The sequence below is a fragment of the Phaethon aethereus genome (assembly GCF_964289735.1).
Source record: "Phaethon aethereus genome assembly, chromosome: 1".
NCBI lineage: Eukaryota > Metazoa > Chordata > Aves > Phaethontiformes > Phaethontidae > Phaethon > Phaethon aethereus.
In genome coordinates, this window is record NC_138575.1 from 67,044,429 (window position 1) to 67,057,631 (window position 13,203).

General features: G+C 41.4%; 2 protein-coding genes across 5 annotated transcripts in view; one reads left to right on the plus strand and one right to left on the minus strand.

Moving 5' to 3' along the window:
• Positions 1-867: 867 nt before the first annotated feature.
• On the plus strand, positions 868-6,602 carry YARS2 (tyrosyl-tRNA synthetase 2). The gene is made up of 5 exons (XM_082007901.1): positions 868-1,801; positions 2,838-3,005; positions 4,836-4,991; positions 5,289-5,459; positions 5,933-6,602. The coding sequence occupies exons 1-5, from the start codon at positions 954-956 to the stop codon at positions 6,090-6,092; spliced, it is 1,503 nt and encodes a 500-aa protein (XP_081864027.1). The 5' UTR covers positions 868-953; the 3' UTR covers positions 6,093-6,602.
• A 5,933-nt stretch (positions 6,603-12,535) lies between these two features.
• The window catches only part of DNM1L (dynamin 1 like), a gene marked incomplete at both ends in the record, with an annotated part of 41,240 nt that continues 40,572 nt past the window's right edge, over positions 12,536-13,203 (minus strand). For all 4 annotated transcript variants that reach the window (XM_082008848.1, XM_082008846.1, XM_082008847.1 and 1 more), the window contains one exon: positions 12,536-12,592. In XM_082008848.1, coding sequence (XP_081864974.1) covers positions 12,536-12,592 — 57 coding nt within the window. The remainder of the gene's footprint in view (positions 12,593-13,203) is intronic.

Consider the following 13,203-nt stretch of genomic DNA (forward strand, 5'->3'; position numbering starts at 1 on the left):
ATTAATTCTGGAGTTTTTAAGTTCTGAAGCTATTACTAACGTTACTAACTGTCCCGGTTTTGGCTAAGATAAGAGTTAATTTTCTTCCTAGTAGCTGTTATAATGCTGTGTTTTGGATCGGGGATGAAAAAATGTTGGTAACAGTGATGTTTTCAGTTGTTGCTAAGCAGACAAGGACTGTTCAGCTTCTCATGCTGGCCTACCAGCAAAAAGGTGGGGTGTGCACAAGAAGCTGGAAGGGGACACAGCCAGGACAGCTGACCCAAACTGGCCAAAAGGGTATTCCATACTATATGATGTCATGCTCAGTATATAAAGCTGTGACAAAAAAGAAAGAAGGGGTGGGAGGACATTTGGAGTTACGGCGTCTGTCTTCCCAAGTAACCATTACACGTGATAGAGCCCTGCTTTCCTGGAGATGGCTGAACACCTGCCTGCCGATGGGAAGTGGTGAATGAATTCCTTGGTTTGCTCTGCTTGCATGCACATCTTTTGATTTCCCTATTAAACTGTCTTTATCTCAAACCATGAGTTTTCTCACTTTTACCGTTCCAATTCTCTCCCCCATGCCACCATGCGGGAGTGAGCGAGCAGTTGCGTCGTGCTTAGTTGCTGGCTGGGGTTAAACCACGACACTCACTTAAACATCTGGCATCCGTTTGGCCAGACACCCCACACAAAGCTTAAGGCCCGATTTCCAGTACACGTATTTTAGCCTGAAAGCCGCTCGAAATCCCGGTATTTCGGGTTGGAAAAAACTGAACGAGGAGCCAACGCATCGCGTTTCTGTCTGCGTCTTCTTTAATACCCGAAGGGCGACCACCAGCCAGCGCACAGGCCTGTTGCATTCTCGCCGCTGACCGTTAACGCCTTTCCCCGGCTCCTCCCGACCGGATCACCACAGGGACCCCGAACCCAGCCTGCCTCTCCGCTACCGCCTCGGGGACGAGCGCATGCGCGGGGAGCCCCGCCCAGCGCCCAGCGTCCTCCGGGGCAAGATGGCGGCGCCCACGTTGGGGCGGCGGTGCGGGCGGGCGGCGGGGCTCTGGGGCGGCCCGCGCCGGGCCCCGTTGCCGCTCTCGCTCCGGCGGCGAGCCCACGAGCAGCCGCGGCGGGCCCGGGGCGCCGGAGGGCTGCTGGCGGCGCAGTGCGAGCGCGGCCTCTTCCAGGAGGTGTTTCCGGCGCAGAGCGCGGAGGAGCAGCTGCTGGAGCTGCTGGAGCCGGGCCGCCCGCCCCTCACCGCGTACTGCGGCTTCGACCCCACGGCCGACTCTCTGCACGTCGGACACTTGCTGGCCGTTATGGCGCTCCTCCACTTCCAGCGCGCCGGCCACAACGTCATCGCCGTGGTGGGCGGGGCCACGGCGCGCCTGGGTGACCCCAGCGGGCGGGAGCGCGCGAGGGAGCCGCTGTCGGCGGAGCGGGTGCAGGCGCACGCGCGGGGGCTGCGGGCCGGCCTGGGGCGGCTGTTCGAGAACCACCGGGAGCTGTTCTGGGCGGCGGGCGGCGGGCGACTGGGGCAGGCCGCGCTGCTGGACAACGCCTGCTGGCTGGGCCGCCAGCCGCTGCTCGACTTCCTCGGCGGCGCTGGCGGCCGGCTCCGCATGGGCACGCTGCTGAGCCGGCAGAGCTGCCAGGCGCGGCTGCGCAGCCCCGAGGGGATGAGCCTGGCCGAGTTCCTCTACCCGGCGCTGCAGGCCTACGACTTCCTCCACCTCCACCGGCACCACGGCTGCCGCATCCAGCTGGGGGGCGCCGACCAGATGGGGAACATCATGTCCGGCTACGAGCTTGTCACCAAGTACGCCGGGGGCGGGCGCGGGGCGGGCACGGCGGGGCCCCACCCGCGGGCGCGGCCTGGTCCTTGCCTCTATCCCGGCGGGTCTGTCCCCGGGGGCGATGAGCGGGGTCGGGGCATCGGGTATCCTAAGTCGGTGTTGCGGTCGGTGAGGTGCCAGGAGCAGAAGTCGCCCCTCGGGGAGTTGCCTTTAGGCAAAAGTGGGGGATTGGAGACGAAGAATTAACTGGCCTGACCGCGAGCTGAGCGCATACGTACGTTTTGGCCACGGTTTCAAGCCTTTTCCGTGAAACGTTACATGAATTTTTAACAAAAGGGGTAGGTTCCTGTTGTAGTGAATGAGTTTGCCCAAGGACCCGAATCGGATATCCTGAAACGTGGGACAAAATCCAGACAAGTCTTCTGCTGGCCAGTGCGTTCCAGTGTAATTGTACTGAAGCAGAGGCAGTTGTGGTATATTGGTAAAGGTGGTTGCATTTCTTCTCTTGGAAATAAAATGAAAGCTGCTGCTGCTGATGATGATCTTTTGCTTATCCACCAAATTTGGTAGAGTCTTACAAAATTCACAGAAGTATACAAGCAAACTGGTGAGTACGTGGCAACACCTGTACTCCAGTACGTGCTTGACTATTAAAAGACATTAGAGAATCGGCACAGAAGAAAAGTTTTGGAAGTGCCCCAGCCACACAAGCAGCTTCAGTTAGTGCTCAGAGCAGAAGGAAGGCACAGGACATACGAATTTGCTAGTGCTGTTGCTTATGAAACTACTTACTTAAAGTATTTCAACTTCTTCATTCAACACAAAAGAATTTAGTTTTTAAGTCCAAGTTTTATTTTTCTTAAAGCACTCATCACAAAACAATCTTCTGGTATCTTTTTGCTCTCACCTCACCCCGGTCTTATTTTACTGCTTTATGTGAAGGATAGAATCTTACAGAATGCCTAAGTTTTACACAGCTTTACCAAGATGTGATTTATTTATTTATTTGTTTGTTTGTTTATTTATTTTTTAATATGTAGTGGCTCTTTTCCTTCTCAGGATGACAGGAACAGATGTATTTGGAATTACTGTACCTCTTATTACCAGTGCTACTGGAGATAAACTTGGTAAGACTGCTGGCAATGCAGTTTGGCTAAACAGAGATAAGACTTCTCCATTTGAGCTATATCAGTTTTTTGTCAGACAACAAGATAACATAGTTGAAAAGTAAGTAGTTTTTCTTCATCTTGCTCTTTGTCATTGTTCACAAAACCTGATCCTAACTGTTCTCTGTAACTATTCCATTTAGATATGTGCAACACAAGCTTCATGTACAAGGATGTGTTAACTACAAGTTTGTGTTCGTTAAATAAACAAGTATGACTGGTTCCCAAGTATACAGTATAGTGGAACCTGTCTCCATATGCTGTCACATACATTATAAAATGTATATAGAGTGTGGATGAACAAACAAAGCGTAACGCATTTTGTTCTGCCAGTGGAGTGGCTTTATCTTATGAGGTATGTTAATTTCAGTACCATAACACGGCAGTATCAAATGAAATCTCTCCTGCTGATTAATAAGCAACTGCAGTTTAATGATATTAATTACTACAAGTTTTTACTTAGTATGAGGTATCCAGAAACACCACATTCTAATAGCAAGAAGCTACTTAACTGGTTATAAACAAACACATAAAGTGTGTTTAGAACTGCGTCACATTAAAAACTGCATATCCCTAAGCAAACTAAAATAGTGCCTTGTAAAGAAAGAGCCAAGAAGTTCATTTTTATGATTATGTTAACTCTGTAGATCAGTGGTCTCCAAGTGTTTTTGATCATGCATCCCTATTGGTAAAAATATTTCAGTCATGCACTCCCAGTACATGTATATTTATTTATTTGTAGATTATATAGGTGTACTGCTGAAGGTCTAACATTTTTCTTCCTGCACCTTGTAGCACATACAAAGACAAAATTCTGAAGGATCATTACTTAAGAGTAGAGCAATTCCAGTGAGCAAAATTAAAAAAAAATTTGATTCATTTTGTGGTCTCTGAATCCAAGTCAACCACACGTAACTCATATTCTTACCGACCGGTGTAAAAATATTAAAATCATAGAATGAGAACATGAAAGGGTAGAGGAAATACGAAAAATGCCATCTAACAGGTTTCCATCATTGATGGCTAGCCTCCATGCTGGTGTGCCAGTGACATGGCTGAGAATAAATAGCCAATAGCTTTATTCAGGGCATTAACGTTAATTTTAATAACTTGCTAGATTGTTCTCTTTTAAATCTGCTTTTCTTTAAACTCCAGTATCACTGTCAAATCTGAGTCTTCATAAACCTCAGACAGGGAACTTCCCTTTCATATTGTGACCTGTCAGTTACCTCTCTGAAACGTTTATTCCCTGGTATTTCAAATTTAGGTTCTGCATCCAAAACACTTTACAGACTGAAAAGAAGGGTATGTGGGTACTTAACGTTAAAATACTTCATGCATTCAGACTTTGTAACAGTAAAGGTACCTTTTGGCAATACACTGCATTTCATGGTAGTTCAAGCCCATTAAAATGGGCTTTGTTGTAATGAGTATGCTTAGATACCTTTAAATTCTTGATTACCCTAAATAATTTTCCTGCTGAGATACTTGTCAATACATAGCATACTCCTGTGCCATGATCACCACAGAATGGTATTTTGCATTAGCGTATTGTGCAACTACTAAGAATATAAAACCTTGTTAGTTGACGCACAATTGCAATAAATCCTGAGAAAACCCAACTTGCTGATTGCAGTACAAGCTTCATAAAAGCACCTGACACTCTCTTATGTCTGAAGACATTACTCTGGGCAGAATATTAATAAAATGTGGGTTACCCTGGTAAGCTGAAGCATGTGGGCAAAACCAGAGTTGTTTGAAAGGACAGAACATCTGTAACATGTAAATTCGCTAAGAATCACTTTAGTGTAGTTAATGAAGTTTGAGTGATAAAGGCAGGAAATCTGTAATGATGGCTATATAGACAAAATAATTTTTTCCTTGCTCATAGATACCTGAAACTCTTCACCTTCCTTCCTCTTGAGGAGATTGACCACATCATGGAAATGCATGCTAAAGAACCTGAAAAATGGGGCCCCCAGAAACGACTTGCTGCCGAAGTAACCAAGCTTGTTCATGGTAGAGAGGGACTAGAATCTGCTAAGAGGTGAAGTTTGATTTGTTGAGCAGTTCTTTCATATTTATTTAGTGGTAATTATCCACAGCTTTTCAGGGACTTATTTTCATGTAGTTAGCTATTGCTCATCTGTCAAAAGAGGATAATGTAATACTGTAGACTTAAAAATACATTAACAATATAAAAAAAAAAAAAATCAGTGTGTACTTAAGTACTTCTGTTACCATGTGGACCCTCAGAAGTTGAGGAGGGGAATCTGATTAGTTGAGTAGCACTTTGTGTGAAGATGAGATTAGCACGCATTTTGAATGATCTTTGTTCTCACAGGTGCACTAAGGCCCTTTATTACAGCAGCGTGGAGGCACTGGAAGCTATGTCTGATCAAGAGTTACAGGAACTTTTTAGACAAGCCCCTTCAGCTGAATTGATGCTTGAACCTGGAATGAACGTTCTTGACTTGTGTCGCAAAGCAAATGCTATTCCAGATGGACCTAGTGGGTATGTTACCACCTGTGCTCTTCGGTAGTACTTCGCATAAAGAGGTTGTACTGGTATGCTTTCAGAAGTTAAACAAATGATCAGGAAAGCCAAATCAAGTCGAAAGAGGCTAGCGATCTGCATACCAGCATTAAAGAGGAGGGCAGCAGGCAGCATCATTCCATTTTGAAGTAAAAGTGTAGAATACTACAGTCTCATATACGTTAGCTGTAAAATCTACCTCATGAAGGGACAGCTGAAGGCAATAGCCTAAGTTTCCTTTACCTCTCACAAAGAATGGGAGTGGTAGAGGCTAAGGTTAATTTCAGTCACTCTTGGCCTGGAGTGAAAGTAAAGTGCAAGAGAATTAAAATTTATTCAATTAGGGATCCAACCAAGAAACCTTTAACTGAACTTTCAGTACTTAACAGCAATAAATAGCTTCCTTTTGCAATTACCAATTGTTTTTTGTGTTGTGGTTTTTTTTTTTTAAGGTACCAGAAAATTACAGATGGTGGTGTTTCAATCAATGGGATTCGAGTAACCAATCCTGAGACTGTTCTTATTCTCGGACAGCATATTCTCAAGAATGGAGTATCATTGCTTAGGATTGGAAAGAAAAATTACTACATTATAAGATGGCTGCAGCTGTGACAACAGAGTATCTCCCTAAAACAACGTATCATTTGACTCTGTCGCTCGAAGATGTACTCAAAGTTGTTTCTGTGCTGCGCATTACTACATACCTCACAGACTGCCCAATACCATAGGTTCATTTTTAGAATACACCAACAGAGTTCAAATAAAGGCAGCAAAGTTATACCGCTGAAGAGGTTTTTAAATCTTCTGCCTTACTTAGAGCACCATTTATAAGAGGATATGCACAAGAAGAGGAAAAGATTATTTCGAAGTGCAGAAATGCAGACTTGCCCTCCTTTAGCAACCTTCCATATTGTAGGGGGGAACAGTGGCCAGGTACTCTACAGTGTAATCCACAGCCAGATGAGCAAAAGCATACTCAAATCCAGTACTTCTTACAGAGGAGGTATGCTGCTGCCCAGTTGATTTCATCCTAACGGAGAATCCTGTGTAAGTGGGTAAGGACAACCAACCTATGATCAATGTCTTTTTTTCTAAACAGGTTTGCAGAAGAGTCACAATAAATGAGCAGAATGATTAAGTCCTAGTATGTAAGCTTCTTATTGCTTATGTACGGGGGCACATTGCATAAAAGCTTTCCAGCCTCACTGTGGTAATAGAGAGCAAATTCACTTCTTGAAATGCAAGCGAGTATAGACCCTTTCGAAGCTTAAATCTGCCCGATAAATCCCTTTTATGCCTTCTCTGTGCTTAGTGTGACTTACAACATGGGTGGTACTCGCTCGGCTTCTTCAGTCTTGTATATTACCCAGCTACATCTGTGCTATCTAGAATCTTTGTTGAAGGTATATCCTGGCACTAGTTCTGTGGACTTTACAGTCAGTTGCAAGACGGCATATTATACCAGAAGTTTTGAAGTGTATACATGAAAGCTTTTTTATGTGCCTGCAAATTGTGGGTGAACAGCAGTACAAAGGTATCTGGACCAGGAAACATGTGAGGGCAGCTATAGTGCTTTTGCAGTTAAAGTCAGACCCTTCAGAGAGGTTAACATACAAAAGCAGCACTTCTTCACGAAAGACCAGAAGGTGATCCTACTGTTTATGGCCTTAGCCAACATTTGGGATCATAGCTTGCTAATTTTCTTGTAAAAATGGCATGCAGGTGAGAGTGTACTTCAAGAGCTGGTAGAATAGCAACATCTACATTTAAAGGTAGTATTGCTTTATTGCTCCAAAACACCACCACTTTTTATTAGTAGCCACTAACAGCTGCTTACACACCTGGAATCAAGTAAGCATGGACTGGAACACTTTGCTGAAGTCCCTTCCCATGGTGGAGTTTGGGATTGGGTTACTTAGGCAATATAGGTGCCACAGTACTTGAACAGCAAGGTCACTTGAACAACAACAAACTCCACATGTGGTTACTAAGATTATTTGTAGTACAAGCCCATATTTGAATTGCCTAGAACTGGTCAATTGACTTGCAGTAATGTAGCTGGCTGGCTCAGAACTTTTTTAAAGGACCCTTCCTGCCCCAGTACAAACACATTATGAAACCTTGTCCGATTTATGAGGTGATTTGATTGCTGGCTGCAGTGTTGTTTTCAAGGTTTAGAGTAATCCTCACTCATAGGCCAAGAAGAATCATCTCCGAGTCCATGAAACTCCTAGACAATACAGTTTTGTAGTCATAGCAGCCACAAGGGGAGAGGCCTTAATCTTACCTACTTTCATGTGAGAATTCATCTCTTGTGGTGTTATTTGAGCTGGTTTAAAGCCACCCAGCCTATGAGAAGAATGGGGAAATTACAAGAAATGTTAATACATCTCAAGAATCCATAGATTCTATAGGTGGGTAGGGAGTTTCTGTTGGGTTTTTTTAGGTGGGTGGTTCTGGCTTTTTTTTTATTTGATGTTGATCAGCTTGATGTGATCAACTTGATGGTAGTTTTATTTGCACTGTCAACAGTTCAACAGTAATAAACTATAGTGGCTTGCTGCTTATACATCACAGTTTCTTCAGATTATTCAACTGTAATATGGTAGTACTTTCAGTAGCTCACTCCATGGAGTTACTAGTATTAATTTCAGTTTCTGCATCCCACTTACCTGCCTGATAATGAGATATCTCTGTCATAATCTGTTATATAAAGAAAAATAAAAAGTAGTTGAGTCATTCATACCTTAAAAAAAAAGCTGTACATACCCTGTTAGCTCTCAGGGCCGGTTTGTGTTGCTTGTTAATTTGCCTTAACCTGCAGTAATGATCAGAGCTATCCTAGAGGAAAGCAGATGGAGGGAAAAATCACAACTTTGATGTGAAAGCATAGAAGGGTAAGTTCATGCACTTAATATAGCTTCCTTGTTCCTTAAATGGCAGGAGGACTATAGCAATAGGGAAACATGCACCTGGGAACAAAATATACCAGTACACACCCATGTTAGCCTCCTGAGAAACAAAACAGATTAGATTGGACAGTTACTTTCTGGTTGCAGGAAATAAACTCCTAGGAGTAAAGTCATGTTTTAGGTCTGATTGCTCTCCTGCCATATTTATTTGCTTCATCTCCAAATGGTGCAGATCAAAAAAAGCTGAAATTTGTGGAAAAGCGTTAGCACCCACTTTGATCACATATTAAATGGATTTATTTTTACAAAACCAAAAAAGGTAATTAAATGTTTTGCATACAAGATTTTTAGTAAGATCCATAAACTCCAAGATATTTATACTGTGCTTCCTTTTGACCCTTACCTGACTCTTTCCAAAGCAACAGCTGGACACAACCGCTACTTTTCATGACTGTAATGGGGTATCACAACTGAGCATTTGAATACTTAGGTCAAGCATCAAGAATGACAAAAAAAATTGAGTATTCTTTCTTAGCCTGGTCTTGTTTCTCATATACCCCAAAACAGGTGTGTTCAGGTAATCAGAGACATAGCTTGTTCAAATGTAAGCAAGTAGAAACTAATATTAAAGTATTATTTAGGCTGTCTACAAATGTGTGATTTGGAAGTGCAAGAAGGAGCAGTTGTTTGGGCCAGATATTAAAAAACAAGCAACAAACACATGTACAGCATCTGGGGACAACAAAAACTGCAGGACTTCACTAAAATTATTGTGGCAACTTAGCAATTGAAAGAAGTAAAGGGTGAAAGGGCATGCAGCAAGTAAACTAAAAGGGAGCTATCCGAGCCCAAAAACACCTTCACTAGTTTAAACAAAGTGTCACTATTGGGGCATAAAACCATATTCTGGTGGTCTACTTTGTTTTTCTCTTAAACTTTGAAGTATTAATAATCTAGCTCTCACCTCAAACCACACAGTTTAACTGGCAACAAGTTAAGGCACATGCATTTGTCATCTTCAGTTTCTACAGAAAACACTAGCAGGCAATCTGCTCTCATAGCTAAAGGATTTAACTGGGGGCGGGGGGGAAAGATAGATAATCAAGATAAGGTAATTTAAGCCAAGTTACCAACAGGGGCATGACAGACTGGCAAATTGCTTCCCCTGCTGTACTCCACAAAGCAGGGACCCGAGTTTGCAGTATCCAATCTGGCATCTTTCAAAGTCAATCCTCCATAAAGCAGAGGGTAAAGGCAAGTTTCATGTGAGATTATGTTTACTTCAGAACAGAGTTTGAAGCGCACAGGCTACCCCCTTACCCATCTATTCCACTAAGTGAAATTTGAAACTGACTCCTAAAATACCCAAGTAATTTACTGACAAACTAATCAACCAAGGGATACTATGTTTTATTTACAGTAGTACCACACATAGGTCAGGTATTAATGTCAAACATTTACTAATCTAAACTTGGCTACAGTGATTATTCTCCCCCATGATTGTGTGTTTTACTGGATAGCAAGTTATTTTAAGTTAGCTGAAATTTGTGCACTGATGACAGAAGTATTTCTAGCTTAAATTAACTAAGGTGGACTAGAAGACATTTGTAAACCATCAGACTAATCTGGGAATTTTTCAGTTGCTGCCTTTTTTCCCCACGGTTTCCCTATAATTTCTTTTAATCGTGGCAGTAACAGTAGCATTTTAAGTATTTTAGTTCAGTGCCAGACAACAGATTGTCATTAATAGCCACGAGCAGCCTGTCCACACTATGACTTAGGCAACTATACAAGAACTAACAATGTAGAATTGCAGGAGGGCAAGTGCAAACACACATAAGGCTGTACAAATATAGGTATTTATACTATTAACTTGTAAGAGCATGTAAGTCCTGCCACCTGAACTACAAGTGAGTTCAAAATTTTATTTCTGGGATAATTTATTTTGTGTATTATCTGTTTATTAAATAACAGGACTGTTACAGCATGGATTTTTAAAGACTTGCATTAAGGATTACAAATCAAGTTCATTTCTTGGCACTCAAACATTACCAGATTGAAAATTTTTGTGAAACTTAAACAAAAAAAGTCGTAACATTTCAAAAACAAGTTAACACTGTGGAAATTTCACATGACATTACAGAGCCAGTTATCACTTGCAGGAATTTCTTAAATAAATGGAATTTGCTTGCTTTATGCAGCACTTCAAAACCTTACAAGTCAGAATATTTCTTCACAAGAGACTGTTGACTAAACTTCGGGAGTTAAAAGCTTAGGTAGCAGTTAACTTATGGACGGCTCTACCTTGTTGAAAACATACTTCTTAGGTGTCGAAAGTAAAAGGGAGAGAGGCATCAGGTGGTTTCCAAACAGAAATGTAATGTTTTTGACAAAACTTTTAAAAGCTTCCACTGTTCACCAAAACTGATTTGAGAAGTGGCTTGCACTTCAAGTTGAGAATTACCATCCTTGGATACAATGCAGGAAGTTAAAATGCATACATCATGACTTTTTAGGCTGTTTAAAAATACAGAACATATTTCTGTGGTCTGCATGAATTATTTCAGATCATGCAAAAACTATGCAAAAGTTGCATGTCAGACCTCACTCCTTGTGCTTGTATTGTTGCCAAACTGAAGATTACCATAAGAAAAATAGAGTTTTAAACCTTCTTGTAAACTGAGGTCTTAACACTTTTTACATTTTCAGTCTTTAGCAGCTTACAAAAGGAATTCTATTTCCATTACCTGATGAAATGAGAAAGGAACTGAATATGGTAATAAAAACCTCACTATATTGGCCCAATATTGTAAAAGCAAGCCATGGATGTTAATAGCAGTGTCCTATTTTTCATGCAAGTTGTGTTAAAGATAAAATATCAGCAACACCATAGTAAACATTTTTACTTTATACCGAAAAGTGAATCTGCTTGAAAAGTACATGGAAGTGTGCTGGCTGGAGTTTAAATAAATCTTTATTCATAAAATTTAAAATGTTTACTACTTAAAGACTAGTGTGATCAATATTTATCTGTATGAATTATAATCAGAAGAAAATAACTCAGCAACATAATGTCCAACCTAAAATTCACTAATTTTAGGATTGCCCTCAAAAAAAAAAAAAAAAAAAAAAAGAGTGAGCTACTTACAGCACAGTGAAATTTCCTCAAAAGTAACTGTAATCTCTGGCATAAATATTCCAGTCCCACAGACTTTCCTCCATACTGTCATACATTCCAAAATTTGGAATAAGTTGTGGGGATCCCCTTCTCCCTGGCCAACTTAATCTGTTTTTAAAAGAAACACTTATTATCCCATTACAATTTTGAAATCCATTTTTATTTTTCAATTCTGCCATAACAAATTTACTATCGGATGATCCAGGGGCTTGGTCCCACAGGGGAGAAAGGGGAAGGTGGTTGCGTACCTATTTATAATCCCAAACATTTATACACAAGCTCCAGTGCACATGAACAACTTTGTACCCACTTTTTAGTAGGCTGTTACTGTTCACAAGCTCCAGGCTAATTCTTCCCACATGATACTCCATTAAATGAAGTTCAAAGTTTTGCCTGCAGTTCTAACATTTGAGGAAAAAAATGGGGGCACACATACATAGTAATGCGGTAGACATCTCTACTGTGCTATAAAATTGATACCTCCATCTGTCATAGTGCATGCAATATATTCATGAAAGGAAATACTCGGTGCTCTCTTCTCTTCACAGTATTTAAACTTCTATTGTAAAAGCAGCTTAAAACTATGCCACAAGACTACACCATCCATCTTAACCACAGGCAACCTGTTTAGCAAGTCAGGCACTGGAACTTTAATGTTTTTTCCCAAGTTCAAAGGAGACTGTCAATGAGACAGTAGACTTGGTCTGCTTTAATTTGCACCAGAAAGCTGGTAAGGAAACATTTAGAGCCATTTATTATGTGGATTAAATATGACTTATTTTGCAAAATACAGCATATTTTTCTGTTTGCAAATCAAACCAACTGTCTTTACATGAGCAGATTTACACAGTTGCAGTACACAGATAAGAGTTCATAAATAAAAAGTCTACTCCGTATACCATGCCTAGCAATTTTCAAGTCAGTGTAACCTCCAATGCATAAAAATAGTGCGGCTGGTACAGTCTTCACCAGAGATGTGTCTCGCGAATCTCTGCAATGATCTGACTGGCACGCTGCAGGGCCTGCACACAGAAAGACAGAAAAGGCAAAGTTATTTGGTTTTTCTGAAGAGATTTCCCAGAGAGAGAACAGCAGCAGTCTAGGAAGTGTGATGTCAAAAATCAAATTAAAGCTAATAATTTTCATCAGGAAATGAGTGGTAACAACCTGCAACAACACTGATCAACAACTCTGAAGCCTTCCCTCTGGAAAAAATTAGGCAAGTGGAAAACACTACAAAGCAAAAGATAATGGTAAAACTTAGCATAGGTGTCATTAAATCATTTCTCTAGAGAGAACACAATTAAAAATTAGTTGAAAACTGAACTTCCAGTTAGAAGCAAAAAGAGCTCACTGTCATCGTTTTGAGCAACTTCTGCATACCCAGTGTTCCAAATAACACCTATGTTTGTCTTAACATTTTGTGTTTATAAATAAATTCTCAAGAAGGGCAGACTTTTTCACAACACACAGTTTTAACGCTTCCTCAAAATAGAAGAGAAAAACTGCACCTATTTTGTATCACTTCCAGCATTCTGATGCATTCAGTAGTCTAGCCTGCTACACTTTGAAAATTTAAAAGCTAAGAATACCAACTAATCCTAACATTATTTAAAGTATTGCTCCAGTTTGG